Raw genomic sequence first — 19,970 nt, 5'->3', positions numbered from 1 at the left:
CGTGATGTTGTTCACACTTCCAGGAAGAGCTGGTCCCTGCTTTTCTATCCCTCCACCGACAGTTGTTTTAATGCGGAAGCAGAAGACAGTTCGTGTTTACATTTTTAGATACATTGATAGGCTTGACTATATAATAAGACACACAATTGTCAGTAAATGTTTTATTTAATATGCCTTATAATTTAATGCACCAATTAACAGCACCATTCAAATTCACCATTTTGTTTACAGCACAGTTAAAAAAGCAGCCATTTTTCCTTAGTACCCAATTATAGAAGGATGAGCTTTACAATTTTTTTATTTATATGCAAGTCCTTTTCATGTTTCAATGGAACACAATAACACAAGCTAAGAAAACACAGAGTTTGAGGTTAATCCCTTGAAAAGCAAAGGGGAGAGAGAAAAAGCCTGAAGAGGCAGGACTTACAGAACATTACAAAACTTGGGGGGGAATCCCAAATCTGGTCATGACCAAATGGAGAATCAAGCGTTCTGGCTTTGAGCAGGAGCCTAGCCACCCACTTCCCATAAAAAGTTGCTGTTAGGTGAATGTTCACCTTCCAAATTTGCCCTTGTGTGTGGAAGTGTTAACCCTGTGATGGTCTGGTTGTTCCTTCCATATGTCCTGCTAGGATAGGCTCCGGAGGGATATTCATCCTGCAGAGCTTTCTGATGTTCAGAAGTTCACCGCTAGATGTCAGTATATTACAGTCAGTGTCATTAACAGTCAACATGCCAGCTTCACAAGGTTAAATAATCTCTTAAATAAAAAATTCTCATGGTCCAATCCCACCTCTCCCCAAGCAGAAGGAAATTTGTCTGTATTAAGACTGTATTAAATCATTCTTACACTGCAAGGGACATTCTATAAAGTGTGTATGGGAATGAATAATAATGGGCCAGTTCAGTCTTCAGAAATATAGCCGATTATAATGAACTCCATCCAGTCCACTTCACTATGTGCGAGGAGCTCTGAAGTGTCAATCATAGTCATCCTGAATTTAATGGTTGTGCAGTTTATTCCTGGTAGAAACTTCTTCATCAGTCAGAATCCCCTTCGTCATCATCTTCATCCTCATCCAATGCCTTCAGAAGAGATGTGGGTCTTTGTTTTCGTCTACAGGGTACAAGGTTTAGGGTCAGGGTTGCAGATACAAAGAGTATTTGTCTGTGAGCTCTTCAGGACAGACCTAATGTGTGTGTGTGTGTGTGTGTGTGTGTGTGCGCACTGGACTGCACTTATCTCATTGAAGCAGTGCTGTGAGAGACAGACTCTTACCTCATCTCTGTACGCAGGTCACTGAGCTGGCTCTTCAGCTGCTGGTTGATCTCCTGCTGTTCGTCCAGCTCTCGCTGAATCCTCTTCTTGCTGTTCTCCAGACGCTCAATCTCCTCCTCAGCCTCATCCAATTGCCGCTTAAGGGATCTGAGGCGCAGGTTCAGCTGCAGAGTTTCCGCAAGATAACAAATATTATATTTCAAGAATTCTTGTTTACCCATATCACTTCATATATGTACTTATTTCACTTGACCTATATCACTATATCAGTGGAACAATACTACATTTACAGCATTTGGCAGACGCTCGATCTGTAATTAGCTCATAACCCAACCTTTTTTAAAAATAAATACACATAAGAGGCCTTTAATTTAAATATGTCCTAAAAAGAAAGGTTTTAAGCTTGCGTTTGAAGATCTTCAGTAACTTCAAACATCTAGTTGAGGTTCATTCACCACCTTACAGGCAACCTGTTTATACTTTATTGGCACTGTTTGGTCCAAACTAATTTCAGAACATATAGTTAATAAATTCATATAAAATCTCTATAGTCCGGGAGTTGAAAAGATTCCCGGAAGAGCAAAAATGTACCGTGCTTTTTGGAGCATTTGAATGAAAGAGTATTTTTCAAATAACCCAGACTTGGAGTTAACCTAGTATTTAGATTTCTGCATCGGCAGGTCTATTCCGATTATTCACCTCGGACTGACATGCTGATTTCATCAAGATCTACCCCTTGTGTAGGTAATGGGCCCTGAAATGGGAGGTAAAAATCTTTCCAATGTGCAGTGTGAGGATTTCACCTCACCTGGTCTCTTTGGTTCTTCAGGGAAATTTGGTCCTCATCTACCTGCATCATCATTTCCTTCACCTTTCTCTCAAGTTTTCGGTTGGCCTGCTGAAGATTATTGTTGTCTCTAGGAAATGGCAGCAGAGATTTTGCAGTTTCACATGAACGCACACTTTTGAATGCTTGAATTCTTTTGTTCTCTGTACCTCTCCTCCCCTTCCAGTCTTGCCTCCAGCTCATGGACGCGAGCTTCGAGTTTTGAGACCAAACCATCTTGACTAAACTTCTGAGAGCCCTCCAGGTGAGTTACTCTGCTCTTCAGATCTTTATTCTGCAAACATATGCACAATATCACAGAATGAAGGAGAGAGTCATGGTTTAAAGACAACCAGCAGGATACAAGCGTTTACCTGTCTCTCCAAAGAGATCTTGTCGCACTCCAGTTCCTGTCTTGTTGCACTCTCCTGCAGTAGCTCGGCTCTGACCTGCTCCATCTGCAGCAATCAAAAGCAGCATGAGCTCTGCTTGCACTTTAAACTGCTGGGTTCATCGAGGCTGAGGCCTGTTGGACCCGCTTTCCAAATAGATGAAAAAGCGCTTTCATTCATACAGGCAAGAAAAGATTTATTTCTCACAAACACTAATGATGTCCATTTGCGGGACTCTAAAAACGTTCAGCTGTGGCTGAATTAGATGACTTTGAACTCAAAATTAGACGAGACAGTGTAAAGCTGAAGAGCCCTTTTATGTAATACCAATTATCACTAGCCAGCATGACAGAGTCTGTATGGTTTCCCAGTTGGCTATTGTTGGTCCACGCAAAATAAGTGGGACAGTGGGACGTAAAAGATACGGCAGGAAGGCAGTGGTCTTTTATAAGCAATGGCCTACATACGCCACTGCATACAGGCCCAAATACAGTCTGTGTGAAACAACCAGCTGACTGGGACGGGCAGCATAGCATATCTTGCCATAGCCAATAGCCATCTTATTTTGATCCGTTTTTGGAGGAGCCTTTGGAGAAGAAATTAGGTCCGCTGCCCATATCAACAGCTTGTGTTGTGTTGTTATACACACTGCTGACTGTTTGCAAGGTCAGCAGATCGGGACCGGTTCTCTGTCTGACTGAACGGTCACTTACTTTCTGATGCCGTTCTTCTTCTACTTCATATTGTCTTGCAATTTTAGTTATATGACTTATTTAGTGGTCTGTATGGGAAAATTAATAGTTGTTTCAGCCACATGCCCCTCGATTTCCTTTGTTAGGTACTTTTTATGTGTGGGTGAAAGCCTTGTTGCTGAGTGGGGAAGAAACTCACCTGCTCTTTATTGCGCTCCAGTCTCTGAATCAGCAAATCCTCGCCACTCCTCTCCTCATTCAAGTCCCTCTCCAGCTGACAGATCCTTGCCTGAGGAGAGCCGGGAAATAAACAGAGAGTTATGGTGGAGAAAGTGTCACTGGGTTTTTATCTCCCCAGGTTCTAATTCCAGGAGACAAGTGTTGTCCTTTTTCTTTGACCTGTCAAGAACATGACAGAGCTCCATACTGTCTAAATAATAATGATAGTGGAAAAATGTTTGTTTGCTTTTGCTATGTTTTGCCATCATGGAGACAAAAATGGAGACTCTGCCTATTTCTGCAGATGCGGTGCATTTACAATATATCAATATATCTAGAGCATCTAACGGTCATATTCATTATTAATTATATATTAAATAATTATAATTATTATAAGCACATGTTCAGATGTCCAGAATGTTCAAATGTTCATATGGCTTGGTTGTAATTTGGGCTCAAATGCATCCTGCTGAATGGTTCTATGATCCTACCCATGAAGCTACTACGAGTAGGAAGCATGTGTAACCAAACTCAGAATGCATGGGGATTTAGAGCCCTGGTTTCAGGATGTGCAATATAATGTAGCACATAGAAATAAATTGATCTAAACAAGAACACACTGCTTGCTAGCTATCTGTACATTAGGACTAATGGTGTATAGACTGTAAATGTTGAGATAATCAGCACTTTAATTCAACCCCCAAGCTCTATATGGCCATTGACTTAATGTCTTGCGCTCCTGCAATCTGATTGGCTCTCCAAGCAGTAAGTATGATGTTGTACCTCCATAAATTTACACTTTTTGATTTTTTCATCTTGGGTGGATCTGTTCATGTTTTCCTGTTCTTCCACCCTCTTCTCCAACTTCTGGCTCTTCAGTTCCATCTCCTCCATCTCCTTCTCATGATGCCTCAATTCAGACTCTAGCTGAGACAGCTGTATCGATGCACACACACACACACACACACACACACACACACATACACAGTTTTGCCAATAGTTTGTTACAAATAATCATGACTTTATTATACTTCCACAAGATGCAACATTCATAATGTATTTTGGCCTCCAAGACAAACAGAGACAGGCTGTACCTCCTTTTGTAGCCGCAGGCTGAGCAGCCTTTGTTTCTCCAGCTCCTCTTGTTTCTCCTGCAGCTGCCTGTTTGCTTCATTCAGGTCCCTGAGGCTCTGCTCCCTGGCCTTGTCTATCTGCACCTGCAGTCTCTTTGTGGCTCGCTCTGACTCCTCCACAACCGTGCTCATCTGCAGCAGAGGGGAGGAGAAGACAGAAATCTTTTTTTTCTCATAACGGATGCCTAATATTCACCATATGACTCACAACGGCCCCACCATAGTAACTCCACTGACAATAATAACTTTTTCACCTCCTCATGGAGCTGCTCCATCACTCTGTCCTGCTTTTTCCTCTCTTCTTCCATATCATTCTTCTTCTGTCTCAAGTCCTCCACATGACTGCACTCCACCCTCAACTTGAGTTTAAGATCCTTGTGCTCATGGCAGAGTTTGGTCAGTTTACACTTCAATGATAAGCAGAAATCACAGAGATGGTGAGCGATAATGTGTGATACAGGTATGCTGAGATTGAACGTTGAAAGCTGTTTCAATATTGAACAGAAAAAAAAGAAAAAACTATGTGCACTGTAATTATATCCCATTCATTCTTTATATTTAGTAATGGCTGTTGAGACAATGTAATTGTTGGATTTTTATTTGTCATTCTTGTTTCAAATAAACCATTCCTTCCTTCTAGGGGCAGATTTTATGGATTATTAAGTGTTTCCCTGAATTTGGAACAGCTTATTGGTATTGGCAGGCATGAACATCTTTAAGAACTTTTAAAAGAAACCTTAAGACAATCCTCTTTAGCTTAGCATTCTCTTAATTACACTTTGCATCTGTTGCTATTACTAAGATATAAACAAGTTCCATAAATGAAACACGTGCATGTTTCCCTTTCTCACCTGTGTGTCCTCCAGATGAATAGTCAGAGCTCGATTTGATCCACAAAGGTCTTCTTCCTGCTGCCGCACCTCTGACAAAGTCTGCTCTAGCTCTACTTTCTCTTCCTATTTGGTAATAAAACATTTCTTGAACATAGACAGGAAGATGGTCGACTTATCATTAAATAAGGTCATTGTATCTTGAATTGCTGTGCACTGTTAATGCAAGACATTTTTTATTTAGTACCATTAATTTGTTCATCCGGTCTTTGAGCTTATTCTCTTGCACTCTGGCCTCTTGAACGACGCTGTTGAGGTTGGCCACCTTGTTCTCCAGCTCCTGTACCTGCCTGCTGAGAAGATCTCGTTCCTGGGACAGCTGTCCTAATTTCTCAAGTGCGGTCCCCCTCTCAGCCTCTGCTTCGGCCTTCTCCTCACCAAGAACTGAGCTGCTCTGTGGAGGGACAGTGCTGTGTGACTTCTTTCATGTTGTTCCATGTGTGACAGCATTTTGAACATCTCCTGACCTGAGTGGCCTCCTCTGTGGCCGTCTGAAGTTTCTGAATCTCCTGCTCATATCTCTCCTTGATTGAGGTCACGTCCTCAGCATGAGATGACATCTCCTCCTCCAGGGCACCTCTGAGTGCAATCAGCTCCCTCTCCTTCCTACACAACATGTCCTCCTGCTCCTCGTGGTCTTTCAGAGTCTCCTCAAAGTCCATCCGGAGTTTGGCCAGCTCCTGTCAGAGGAAGATGTTTTTATCCAATGAGTAAAGAGGGCTTGCTGGAGCAATCACTGTACCACACGAACAGGCTCTATTTAATGAGTCTATATTTGGACAATCCTAAATTCTCAAAAACTGCTTCATGCCAGTTTGTGCTGCCTACTCATCAACTAAATCCTCCATTCACACTTTGATCTCACTGTGGAAAGCAAGAACTTATAAGATCAGGTGGTAAATGCGAAACAATTTATTTCACAACCCAAATGGTAAAGATGTGAGGTACCTGTAAAATGGATTCCCTTTTTACAACTTCGACTCCTTTGACCTTGTCCAGCTCATCGTGTATATCTGAAAGCTGTTCCTGAAGATCCTTAATCTCAGCACAGTACTGCTCTCTTTCCAGTTTCACCTGGAGGAGTCTGAACACAATGGCAGAGAGAAAGAAAAAGATCTGCGATGATCTTTGAGGAACAGGGAATATCTATGACCCTCACAGCAGTGTTGATCTTACTTCTCTAGAGTGGCCTGGAGTTTTTTCTCCACGTCAGTCAGCTGCTGTCTGAGTCTGCAGCACTCCTGTTCACTCCGGTCGAAGGACTCCCGCAGTTTCTTCATCTCCGTCAACGTCTGCTCACAGGACTCAGCTGTACTTTGCCCACTCTATCAAGTAAAAGTGTTTTAACATTGAACTTCCAATAAGTCATAATTCTGAAGATAATAAGCAAAACTTGGTCCACAATTTCTGTTAACAATGCATGTTTGAGAATTAAAGTTAAATTAAACCTTAATTTTGTCCTCTAGTTGTTGTTTGAGCTCGGTGACCTGGCTCTCCAGCACTGCCCCTCTATCACGAAGCTCCTGCACTTCGCCCAACGGGTCTGGAAGCTCTAGCTGTGAGAAAAAAGGCCTTGTATAAACCGCCAAATATTAAACATACTTTCATTTATCACATATCGAATTGAAACAATGATGGTTCAAAGTCACAGAATCTCTGTCAATGGTTAAAAGTGCAACCTTGAGTTTTAAATACGGAGTTGTAACATGTGTTACATCAGACCGCATATCAGTCAACATGTAAAACTTTTTTTTTTTCTGGGGATTTATTTAGACGCTCTTTTTACAATCTTACAATCACTAGTTACAGGCACAGTGCCACTGGAGACCCTCAGAGTTGCTCAGGGACACAATGGTAGTAAGTGGGGTTTGTGGCTTCTAGTTCATAGGCAAGTGTCTTACTCACTAGTTGAAATGTCAGCTATAAGACAGCCTGTTGTAAGCACAACCATTAACAGGACAATGAATTAGATATGCACGTTTACGACAACAGTGCAGTCCATAACTACCATTAAATAATTTGCATTTATTAAAGTTGCGGTTCACCTAGTCCACAAAGTAGCCAGTATGGGCAACGTTCGCAGTTTACGTTTTCAGTTTTATTTCTTCACAACTGTCCTACTTCCAGACTGTTTGAATATGTTTCGCGTTTCTTGTCATTGAGACTCAGATACGATTCTGTGGGGTTTTTACACTCAATGTTGACCTTTGCCCTTTCAGGTCTGCCCCCTGGGGGTACAGCGGCGTGGCCATGCCAAAATAATTACAATTTACTGAGCTTAGATGAACAGGGAAATTTGTGGGTGACTGGACAGACAGACAGACAGACAGATGGATATGGAAGATCTCTAAAAACAGATCGGACCAGATGCTCTTATTATCATACCTGCACCAGACTCTCTGCCTTCCATGATCTCAGCATGTGCATTTTCTCAATCATCAGGTTGACTTTTCGCCTTGTGATGTCATCATTTTCAGTGTTCCTGTAAAATATATAATTTCCAAAGACACAACCATCACCGTGAGAGAAAATGTGCTTATTATAAAATAATTATTATAAAATGAGCAAAAAGCAGTGAGTCAACACTGAGGTAAATGGATAGTGTCTTCCATGCATTCCTTTGGTTTTTGCCAGTAAAAAGGCGCATAGCGGGAAGGAGGGGGAAAGGCATTTATCAGCAGCTACATGGAACTCTGTTCGGATTCCAGCATTCCATAGCTCACGTCTGGTGAGTAAAGCCAGCTGAAAAAACACCCGAGCCAGTTCCACGGGCTCAGGGCGATGAAAACTCTTTTAAGGCCTTCATCGCCGGAACGAGGTTAGTACATTATCTTCCACACGCTTACATGCTCACACACTCACCCAGCCTGGAGGTAGCTGAACAGTGTTTGCTTTGCTGTGTCATCATCAAACAGCTCTTGTTGACCCTTCAGAAGATCAGGAGTAACCTGATTACAAAGCATATACACAGAACATATAAAACTATGCTATGCTTATTTTAGTGAAGGTCTTAATCTGAACTCTTTCTGAATTTACCTGGGTGTCCCTCTCTGAGCTTGAGTCTTCAGCACTTTGGCTAGCAGAGCTCAAAGTGGTCATTGTGTCCATCTTGTACACAAAACCTCCCACCCACTGAGACTTTGTTCCTGTGTTCTTTGGTCCTGTAGCTTCTTTTGTATCTTCTCTACCATCCACAGCATCAAAGGTTTCTCCACTTGTTGTTCTGCCCCAATGCGACCCCAGACCAATACTACCTTGGCTCATGTCTTCTTTGGCCCACCTGTTCATGGGTACAGGTAAAGAAGGCTCTGGGGAGCTGGAGCCATCCATGCTCCTGGATCGCTTCCTCTCCTCTCTGCCCATCCTGCTCCTGAACCCAACCCGGCCTGCCATCGGGCCAGGGTCCCTCCTGTCAAACATGTCAATGAGAGATCCCACACTGGCAGTGTGTTCCATGTTTATGTCTGGTTTGGGTGATGTGGAGGAGACCTCGCCTGGATCTTTAGTCCATACTGATGGAAGGTCCGGTAGCGGGCACTGGTCTAGTAGCAAGTCCTGGCTGGCCTGTGGTAAAGGGATCCGGGCTTTGTTCACCACTACAGTGTAGGCTGTTTTGGGCGAGGAGCATCCCCGGACTCTCACCGTCTCTGATAAGGCATCTGTCAATCCTGGGACCTGACGGTAACCATCAAGGTCCAGACTGTTGCGGTCAGGATCGTAGGGTCTCAGGAGCTCTGGATGCCTCTGGTAGTTCAGAAGAGGTGACGATGTCCTCTTCTGGGAATGGTGGGAGCTGGTGAAGTGCATTTGCTCCCGGCACATTGGGTTGAACGTGTTGTAATTCTCCACAAAGGGACCTTCAAGGCCACCTTGAGAGCTTCTGTTCTGGTTGTTCAGGACAACAAATGAGTGCCCATCAATGCCCTGGACTTGTACCTTCACTCCAAACGATCCCAAACCATTCTCTATTTGGCTGTGGGTGTGGTCATGCCTCTTTAGGCCCACCTGTAGCTGCCTAGGACTGTATGGCTCCATTCTGCATGTAAAGAAATCCGAATCCCACTCTACAAGAACATGACAAAAAATACAATTAATTTCATAAACCAATCATAACTCGAAAGAGATATAAGGGCCATTCATTCAATCACCTAACAAAGGCAGGCGTGGCTGACGTCACCAAGTCATGACGCGACACAATGACCAGGCTACAGTTGGGCCACACAGCTGCGCTGACTCCAACAAGCGGCTATTTCAGGGGGGAGGTGAGGCAACAACGCTGAAAACACACACGCACTCGCACGGACAGCGTGTGGACAGTGTGCAACTGTGTTGCCATCAACATTACGTCTTCTGCACCAAACCACTTCTCACCACCCTGAAGGAATGTGACACAGTAATATTAATACCTTAATAACATTAATAACAGTCGGCTTAAAATACATTTTCCTGTGACAAAAATCAAATACATATCACAATACAGGGGTGGAAACATGACAAAAGATTTTAAAATCTTTTTTTAAAAGGAGACATGGAGACTTAGAGACTTACTTACACACACACACATACATATACATACACACGCACATACACACACACACACACATATATATATATTTTATCTAAGTATATACACACACACACACACACATATATTATATTTTATCTAAGTATATATATATATACACACACACACACACATATATATATATATATATATTTATACAGACTCTACGTATACTGTAATTTTAAACATGCATATTGGCTTTCTGAAAATCGATAGAGAATTGCATTTCACTCAGGCAGATAAACTGTCGCTTCACCTCTGTTGCACTGAAGCATCGACGGATGGTCACCAAGAGCAAAGTCTTTAATCCTGAGTCGTCGTCGCGCAAAAAAAAAGACGAAGTGAACACAGACTGACGTAATGTTAATAATTACGTCCAGATGAAACGTCCGTCAGCGTCAAAAGTAAAGTACAGAAGTCCGGGGACGTCCAGGCAGAAGAAACTCACCGTCCGACTCCCGACTTTCTTTAACAACAGGGAGGGGGGGGGCTGGGGAGAGAAAGTTTGAAGGAGAAGTTTCCCGGCGGACCGCGGAGGGACCAGGCGGCGAGACAGACGACCACACCCACCACATCTTCCACATGCGCACTTCTCTTGGAGCGCACTTCACCTCTCCTGCTCTGCTGGCTTCATGTGGGAGTTATGGACAGGAATGACGCAACAACGAGCAATGCAACAAAAATATCAAAAAGGTTTTATTGTACAACATGCAGCAGACATAATTGCAAGCGCGTTCTTGTATAAAAGGCTAAATACATTATATGTATATATAATTACAAACTACTGAATACATTTTTATACACATTGCTTTGGATTTGACATGAAAGGGGAGCCGAACTAAAATCGTTTAGACACATCAAGAAATGGTGTCTGTAAAAAAGAACATTTAAAAAAAGAACAACTGCGTCTGCAGTAGGTTTCGCTTTTTGTGATGGAAGGCCCGCTGATTGTTAACATGCTCCGGAGCATCGCGTGGACGATGGATCCTCTGGTAAATGTGCCCTTGCCGGGCCTCCTTTGAGGTAAAAGAGTTTCTGGGAATAATCAAGAACAGTCTGCATAAAAGTATGCAGACTAAAAAAATAAATAAATAAACATTTGTGGAATGCAGCGGCCACACAATGCTGTGCATGTACAAGCTGAATTCTCAGGTCAGGGTTCATAAAGTGTACGTATGCTTTATATGGTTTCCTCAGGCATGAGCATAATTATTATAAACAGAAAAATCTGCTTTTTATTGGGTTAAAAGCTCTTTGTTCTGGAGTGTTTTTGCCATCACACCATCCCTTCAATGCTTGTTTGCACTGCAAACAGAAGGGATCAATTAACAGAACATCAGACAGAACATCAGAACATGACTCACCATCATAAAAGTGACAACAGAAAGAGGGAAATGTTTGATATTTAAACACGGACGGTACCTTAGGTGTGACCCAGAGGGTTGTTGAGCATGTCTGGGAGACACTGCGGATCGAGGGCCACAGAGGAAACCTTCTCCTCTTCTCTCTTCCTCAGACATGCAGCTTTTGGGTTCAGGTTGCGTTCTGTGGGGTTCATGAAGAAGAGTGAAATTCTGTAAGATAATGCTGGGCTCAGTATGTTGCTCGAGGGATTTTTTTTTTGTCACATGCTGCCCTCTGCCACCGCCACTCACCTCTGACCTGCTGCTCCAGGTTGAGGATGACGGCAACAGCCTGGTGCAGGATGAGCAGTTTCGTCTGAGGCTTGTCGCTCTTCAGGTGCAGTTGGCACATGCGGCCCAGCTCCTTAAACGCCTCGTTGATGTCACGCACGCGGAGCCGCTCTCGCGCGTTATTGGCCAGCCTCCTCTCTCGCTCGCGCTCGGCCTTCTGTTCAGGGGTCAGGTCCTCATCTTCATGGACACTGCTGTGGTGCATGCAAGCGCAGATGAGCACAGATGAGTGCATACACACGCTGGAGTCTATAGTTGGTTGAGTCTCTCTGACATTTATTGTATTTTTCAGACAGTATTCATCATTAAACCACCCCAATCCCCAAATCACAAACCTCACACTGCAGTTATTACTGTTTTGATTGACTTTCTGTCTTATATTACCTCTTGCCCCTTATTTATTCAAATATTTGATGGTAACATGAAAGCACATTGTAAGTATTTCTGGATAAGGGCGTATGCCAAATTCCGTAAATATTTGGTTATGCTCAAATTTTATTGTACTCATAAATGCAATATGAGAAACGACAAAAAAAAATGTGATTCAAAAAATCGAATTTGCTATGTTACAGTGATGTCAGACTGACAGAGACAGATTAATGCTGAAAAAAAAACATAATGTAGTGAGAACAGATTAGGTAAAATAACAAGGCTAACAATAACTGAGGCCTAACTGAGCTCAGTGGGGACCACTGATGCAAATAACTGTGTTACAATAACCAATCTAACCAATTATTGTTTCCATTGTTACAACACCGTTACCGTTACTGACAATAACATGTGGCTGTTAGTGTAATTCAGCTGTTTTCATCCGACATGACTTTTCCCTTAAGTTAATAGTCTATATGTTAAATGTACATTATGCTCTAAAATTAAGTCTTTATCCATGTCGGTAATGAGGACTTCATATATTGAGCTCTGATAATGAAGGTGGAGATGGACCTATGCCATCTACGTTTTGCTTTCCCTGGTAACTAGTTACTTTTATAATGCTGTATCTCATTTACTAATTCAGTTACTTCAGTGACTAGAAACTATAACAAATTACTTTTTTTAACGTTAATGTGCCCAACACTGGTGGGGACTAATGGACTAGAACTATCCTATCCTGTGGAAAGGGTTCCCTCTTGTGGTAACATGCGGATGTGTAGATTAGCATCAACCCTACTGATCTAATCACATAAACATGGTCATTGGCATAAAGTGCCAGGGAAATGTAATGTAATGAATTGTAAGACATCGGTACCTGGTTCTGGTGGTCTGCCCTCCCGGTGTTTTGGTGTCCCTTGTGTCACTCTCCTCATCCGACCTCAGCCCATCAGAGCAGTCAGTGTATGCCTCCTCTCTCTCAGGAACCTCCACTTTCAGCACTAAGGGCAATTTGGCCTGAGCTGCCATGCCAGCGGCAATAACTGAAGGTAGAGTCACCGCACCGCTGCCTGTGAGGTCAGTATTTACTGTACTGATTACTGAAACACTACAGAATATAATGAAACTCCATCTATTTGATATTGTTTCAAAATGCAGACAAAGGGAGTGTGGTTCACAGCAGAAATGACTAGAGATTAAAGTTACTGACCTCTGAAACCATTTCCATGATTGGTCGGGTCAGCGGTGGGAGGGGTTCCGGAGGTGACCAGTGCACTGGGACTGGAAGTTTCAACAGTGTCCACGGCAACCTGTAAATAGCCAGGCCAGAAGACAGACAAAAGACATATAAAAATGCATTTAACATGCATTTAAGGGTGGTAGTAGACCCTGAAGTCCCAGGTTCAAATCCCACATATAACCATTGTGTCCCTGAGCAAGACACTTAACCCTAAATTGCTCCAGGGGGACTGGCCTGATAGTAAGTCGGTCTGAATAAGAGCGTCTGGTAAATGCCGTAAATAAAAATTTAACTTGCATTCACCTGCATGCTCATGTTCTATTGTTATTTCACATATTTTACACATAGGGCCAAGCTTCATAGGTTGTTGAAGTGGATTACATGGGAAAAAAGTCTTTCATTCTTTTCAAGCATTCCATACTGCCACATGAAGCCATCTAATAGGACACGAACCCTAATCCCGGTCTTTAAAACACATCACAATTCTTTCCAGAACATTTTCTTTCTGGAAAAATAAAAAGTGCTAAAATGATGTAATATCCTCCTAGGGATTAAACTAACACTCTTTCTTTTGTTGTTGTTTCCAGTACACTTGTGTGATCAAAAAATGTACGTTTGATCACAGCTTTATGGGGCCTGTCGCAATATCTCCTGTAATCAGGGGGCAGCTCACTGGCCGTCACTCTTCAGCTCGTTTCAGAATGTCCAGCGCATTCAATTTCTTAACATGAAATCCTCTGAGCCAGTCGTTCTGGAGGTGATATATTAAAGTGTTGTGGGCCGAGGCGACTTGTGAACTCAAGTAATGACAAAGGGTGGCACTTTATGAGACCTATGCTCCTTCTGCTCCGCGCACGCTCTGCTTTCTATTTCAGGCAGAGCCACCTCCTGCCAGCAGTTATGCATGTGGAAAAAATGCAAGTGAGCTGCGCCAAATTGGTGAAGGTGGAAAGGGCCTGCACATAAACACACACGGATCTAGGCCATATTTTACTGGCAGTTTCCTCAAATTTCCCTATGCAAACACACAACCTGTCATTCACACAGAAACAACAATTCATCAGAATGGAGGTCTCTGAGCGTACAGTTGTGATTGGAGCATGGCTCATGTGTCCCAAGAGGCTATGGATGTCACTGGATATGCTGCTGGTGGCCCCGCCTACAGCGTGGTTGCGAAGGACATGGATGGCATCCTCCAGCCTGTCCAGACGATCCTCCATCTGATAGGTGTGTGGGAGTATTAGAAATATTAAAAGTAAACTATGAACATCGGTAAATATGAAGAAAAAATATTTTATCCAACAAAAATGTGCGTATGTAATGCAATGTTTGCATTTTTGAACAGGTAAACAACAGAAAGAAGTGAAAGGGCATTACCATGGAATGCAGAGGAGTCTCATAACTGGCCGACAGGGTTGGATGGACAGCGGGAGGAGGCCATTGGTTGGTCCCTAATACAGAGATATGGATAACAAATTATACGCTATGATGGGCATAAAAGCAAACAACATTTATCTAAAATATATATATCCTATCATTCAATCCCTTAAAAGGAACCCCAGCTATTAAGAGTTGTAAATCTCAGATAAATAAAGTTGCTTTTTTTTTTAAGATTAATACAGCATGTGTAATGTTGGTACCTGTGGGGTGTGTTATGGCAGACGATGAAGGGCCTGCGTTGGACAGGCTGGGTGTTAAACTGCTGCTTGTTTGGTCTGTAGAGTAAATCTGCAATATAAAAGGGGGTTGGGAGAGGAATCTTGATGGATGTGTGATGTATATTGAAGAAAAGTAAGCGATACTTGTCATTTTTAATGATTTTAAGATGCCAGGAGCACTTGTTGCTCTTCCTCAAATGTGTAACTTCCATAACGTCATAAAAACAACTAACAGATACTGCACTGCAATCCAGCTCGCTACAGCATGGCACACATAGTAAATCATTCCAAGAAGCGGCTCCACTTACAGATGCCAGCGCTTTCCCCAGCGCATCTCCTGTCTGTGAACTCCCACTGCCCTGGGTGACAGCTTCAAACAAGCACACACACATTTCATTTTAAATAGTTATCATATTATCAAACTCTCTCATCTACAACTAATACATTTATTAGGCTATTTGGAATGTTTAGAAGTATAGAATACGTACTTCATTATTTTGCTTTGAAATTAAAATGTACAAAATGACTGTCAAATGAAGATTTCTCATTTAAAATGGCTTACCCATGAAGCTCCCCGTGTCCCTGGCTGGTGTGGTTTGGCTTGCAAGTGTTTTGTTGCTGTCGGATCGATGAAATGTGGACATGGGAGGAAGACTTCTGTTGACCTCTGCAAGTGCACCTGAATGTGGGGGAAAGTTCTAGAAAAATCAAATATCAAACTCAGTATACTCAGTACACACATTACAGCAGATGTGCTGCCCACTATTCATTTCAGAGCCATACAGCCATACCTGGTAACCGGATCTGGGCATTTGGTTGCCAGGATTAACCAAATCAACAAAAACTTTTATTCAGAAAACATACAGCCACTACATACATTCATTACTTACATGTTTTATTCTGCTCATTTTAAACTCAACCGTTCACCTCTCAACAACAGATTCTCAGTTTTCTCAGAAAACTCATGCATCATGTCTTAAGGTGGACTTTTATATGGACTGAGTGTTTAACTCAGGATATAGGATCATATCATTTTAATCTAATTTATTTTACTGAAAGCCCAAAGGAAGTATCCATCTTTTTTAGCTTGTATTTGTTACACTGTGGAGGTTATTTTGTGACTTGAGCACAGGGCTTAAACTTCAACTTTAGCCCACAGTTAAATCATTTCCTTTGTTTTGCCAGCGCAACATAATACAGCACGCTTTCCCTGCACAGCAGGCTAGTTGGGTACAGATGTGGAGCTGTGAAACAAAAATCCATTTTCTCTGCCTTTGCAAATAACCAGACCAGTGAGAAGAAACAGCTTTACAGACTTTTTTTTGTGTGATTATATTTGAAACACTGTTAAGTGGAGCAATTGTTTGATAATGTGTGCTCTTTTGTCCAAGTGTTCCAGTAAATCAGTGCTTCACCTTTGTGGACCAGAATAAATACACTGGCTGGGATTTATGAGGAACTGAGCGGTATTCCTGTATTCCTGACCCCAGGTAACGCATTCAAACCCTGTGCCCTTTTAATTACACATTTAAGTCTTGCACTGCTGCAGGTCTCACCAGGAGGTCATGTGATGGCAAGCTGCCATAGTTTCCTGACTGTGTTTGGCTGGATGAGGAGGCTCCCAGCATGCCTCCCTGCCCCGAATGACTGATCCCATTGGATGAACTCCAGAGGTCAGGAGAGCCGTTCGTTCCATCTAATGTAATAGCAAATTATATAATTAAAATCTTGTATTAAAAGTCATTCAATACAATACATTTTGTGCACTCGATATGAATATAATATATGCATTCAGTTAGTATATGATATACAATATATATGATATATATAGTATATGATATACAACATGCTATATTATGTTCAGATTTTATTTTTACTTACTTAAATATAGTGTAAAGATTTATTTTAATTATGGATATGTGCTCCAGGATTATGATGGAGCACTGGGCTCAAGTGTCATACTTAATTAGGGCAAATTGCAATGGGTTGTCCCAGAGTATCAGTTTTTATTTCTTAAACATGAACCGTGCCTCAAAAGCAGCTGAGAAAACACAGACTCGGCCTCTAGACCTTCACTTTGAACGGGTTTACATGCTGAACAGGAAATCTAATTCCGCTCCACGTCCCAATAGGCCCCAGTGTCCTTGGGAGAAAGAAACACTTTCCAACAACAGAACTCTATCTTCCTAAAGCACACAGTCACACAAAACTGCCAGACAGCAGACAGCAGCACACAAACACACACACACTGACACAGCAATGGCCTAAATAAAGCTAAATGAAGTGAGGAATTAAGGTGTAGAGGGTTATTTGGTTCTTGACTGCGCATCTGAGAATGGCACCTACCCAGCAAGGAGCTTGTAAACACAATGTTAGGAGCTCTGCCTGAAGAATATGGGGCAGAATGGCCTTCTGAGCTTGAAGATGGAGTATAGACCTGAGAAACAAATATCTTAAAAATGTTATTTTGATGACCAGAGGTGGCTAAGTGACATTTGCATTTAATTCACACATAAAATAAAAGCCCCAATGAGAACAGATCATGATGCAGACATGTGAAGTTCAAAACCCTTTCCATATATATATATATAATACGGGTTTGTGTGTTTTATAGTGTGAGGCTTGCAGCTTTTAGTTTAATCATGGCACCATTAGCCTTCGCAAGGGCGAACTGTTTCCTATTATGAATCGTACTTGTTATTTTCTGTCATCACAACAACATTCAGTTTCCAAACCAGGACGGAGCACTTTGATTGCTGAAACAAAGTGAGAACAATTGCAAACCCGGCCTTTTTGGTATGAGACGACATAAAGTAAGCCATTGTACTGCTTCATGTCAATGGGTTTTATTATATGGCAATTAGTGGTTAAAAGTCCAGATTCAATTTCCTACTTCAGAGCACACAGGCACCTGATAGCATTTAAGATATTAATAAGATATTAACATTTTGGAAACCACATGAAGAGTTTCTCTTTTTTTGCCATATACACACTCAGTCAGAGGAGCCCGTCCTGCACCTGCTCCATCTTTTCGCCGCTTTGATGTGCCCTCTAGGAAACGAAAACAAGCTTTGCTCTGCAACATCAATGGCAAGTGCGTTACCACGGCAACACGGCCTATAAGGACAACTGGTGAGGACTCTACTCTCCTGGGCTCACGCATTCACAGATATATGAGCCGCAAGGTGCTCGTATCCCCCCACCCGTATCCCCCCCGGCATAGTGACCCTGGGACCAGCGCAGGCCGACGCAGCCACACCGAGATGCAGGGCCCGTCTAAGCTTTGGCGCGTGGCATATGGTGGGGGATAATGCCAATTGTGGCTAACCAGGTGACCCGTTAATAACACTAACTAACCCCCAACGCTGAAAAGAGAAAAAAAATCCAAAGAGAGCAAATCTTCTGCCTTCACAATGCTCTTTACACAACTAGGCAAGATCATATACTTCATTTTAATTGGCAGCATTCATCTAAGATTTTACCAGAATACCAGCAGACACATTTTGTAATATTTCTGGCTAATTATAGTCTCAAATCAAAGACAGCAGTTTAAAAAGAGCAGATTGTAAACAACTCTGTACAATCCCTCCAGGGTTATTTACCCTCTTTTCTTGAATTTTGAAGAATTTTTATGTCTTGAACACATGCAAACAATTGTCCTCTCCATGCAGTCAGCGGCCCTCGTCTGGAATTACTTACTTTCCTAAAGATCAAAGTCTTAGCTGGGAATTGTAATGGGGCAGAGAGAAGAATAAAAACTGCCCAGGGTCAAGTCACATTTTGCTTCACGTCAGGCAGCATTCCTGTCTGCCTGGCCTTCCAGTTGCAGTGCCTACACCTTCCAAGATCAACCTGCATGCTGTCTAGAGCTCTGCTCAGAGTATTTTTCTATCGCTGCACCAAGAAGATCTTCACATTTGTGCAGTCATACTTAATGACTGACAAACACTATTGCAAAATATTCACATTTTACAATTCTTGCATTTGGCAGAAACCCTTGTCCAGAGTGACTAACATACATGCATAAATATATATTTAACTTTACATCAACTGAAAAATCTTTTTAAAATATTTATTTGCCCTTTTTACCTTACATTTAGCATTTTTATCATTGAGGTTGAGGTTTCAACAGGTGTATTTTAAGCTTCATTTCTTTATTCTGAAAGCATCTGAAACTTGCTTTTAATCCATATCTATGCCTTAATAATAACAAATCAAGCTGCCTGAATGCAACATCATTGTGACTGAAGTCAGAAGTTACACCAGATACACCTGTTGCAGGGGTGTCTGCTCTCGTCCAAAATATTAAACTCTCCTACTCTTTTTTTTTTATCTGATTTTTGATCAGAAAATATGTGCCTTTTAAAACTGTTGTGTTATTGTTCTCACTTAGAAGGAGAATATTGTACGTTATACTTTAGTATGATATGAGAGTATGTATGATTTAGTGTGGTTTTTGTGGAAATGTGGTTTGCCTAAACCTGATTTAGAGATATAAAGTACTAGACAATGAAATGTAGAAAACAACATATTTAGTAAAAAGCATGTAAAAGCTCACCGTCTTCCCATTGTAGTAATACATTAAAGGGTTGCCAGATCCTGTTGTAGGGTATGCGCAGTACATCACTGCTGACCGAGATTGAATCTCTGGTGTCGTGGGTAAAATCCTCAGCTCCTCTCTCCTCACCCACTTGCACGCTCACTCAGCTCCTGTCTGAGTGCAGCCAGCGTCTCCACCACCCCCCCGGCCTCCGCCAACTAACCATGGACCAGCACTCAGACAGCGTATGCAAATGAGGACTGAACCATTACGCTCCGTCTGCGGGGGCTTCACCACTGGCAACGCCCCTCTCAGTTAATAAAGTGCTGTGCCTCTCCCTTCAGTGAAAATAAAATGCAATAAAAACATTCAAAGTGTACTGTACTATGTGTAAAAACATTGTTATGTAAACGGCCACAATTACAGAAGAAATTATGTTACTTGTTCTGTTTATTATAACATAAAATAACAAGA

General features: G+C 42.1%; 2 protein-coding genes across 5 annotated transcripts; both read right to left on the bottom strand.

The window, feature by feature from the left end:
• Window positions 1-146: 146 nt before the first annotated feature.
• LOC114766922 (cingulin-like protein 1) lies at window positions 147-10,512 on the bottom strand. 2 transcript variants are annotated; one of them, XM_028958298.1, is made up of 20 exons: window positions 10,252-10,512; window positions 9,580-9,806; window positions 8,468-9,495; window positions 8,294-8,379; window positions 7,817-7,913; window positions 6,880-6,987; window positions 6,608-6,756; window positions 6,380-6,515; window positions 5,899-6,111; window positions 5,619-5,825; window positions 5,393-5,497; window positions 4,796-4,948; window positions 4,503-4,673; window positions 4,192-4,344; window positions 3,389-3,478; window positions 2,480-2,563; window positions 2,276-2,400; window positions 2,088-2,196; window positions 1,280-1,443; window positions 147-1,117 (listed from the first exon to the last, which is right to left on the bottom strand). In XM_028958298.1, the coding sequence occupies exons 3-20, from the start codon at window positions 9,464-9,466 to the stop codon at window positions 1,042-1,044; spliced, it is 3,225 nt and encodes a 1,074-aa protein (XP_028814131.1). In that variant the 5' UTR covers window positions 9,467-9,495; window positions 9,580-9,806; window positions 10,252-10,512; the 3' UTR covers window positions 147-1,041. The 2 variants fall into 2 exon arrangements, with proteins under 2 accessions (XP_028814131.1, XP_028814132.1); XM_028958299.1 differs by having other exon boundaries at window positions 8,294-8,358.
• A 166-nt stretch (window positions 10,513-10,678) lies between these two features.
• On the bottom strand, window positions 10,679-19,697 carry LOC114766931 (transcription factor 12-like). 3 transcript variants are annotated; one of them, XM_028958307.1, is made up of 13 exons: window positions 19,515-19,697; window positions 17,303-17,393; window positions 16,513-16,652; window positions 15,519-15,654; window positions 15,265-15,326; window positions 14,939-15,026; window positions 14,676-14,749; window positions 14,384-14,518; window positions 13,269-13,368; window positions 12,936-13,128; window positions 11,651-11,883; window positions 11,418-11,540; window positions 10,679-11,300 (listed from the first exon to the last, which is right to left on the bottom strand). In XM_028958307.1, the coding sequence occupies exons 1-12, from the start codon at window positions 19,578-19,580 to the stop codon at window positions 11,419-11,421; spliced, it is 1,440 nt and encodes a 479-aa protein (XP_028814140.1). In that variant the 5' UTR covers window positions 19,581-19,697; the 3' UTR covers window positions 10,679-11,300; window position 11,418. The 3 variants fall into 3 exon arrangements, with proteins under 3 accessions (XP_028814140.1, XP_028814141.1, XP_028814142.1); XM_028958308.1 differs by having other exon boundaries at window positions 12,936-13,101; XM_028958309.1 differs by lacking the exon at window positions 14,384-14,518.
• Between the last annotated feature and the right edge of the window lie 273 nt (window positions 19,698-19,970).

This window comes from Denticeps clupeoides, chromosome 17 (assembly GCF_900700375.1).
Source record: "Denticeps clupeoides chromosome 17, fDenClu1.1, whole genome shotgun sequence".
In the NCBI taxonomy this organism is placed as follows: Eukaryota; Metazoa; Chordata; class Actinopteri; order Clupeiformes; family Denticipitidae; genus Denticeps; species Denticeps clupeoides.
Note: the sequence above shows the minus strand (reverse complement) of the source record. Positions and strands in the feature narration are given on the sequence as shown.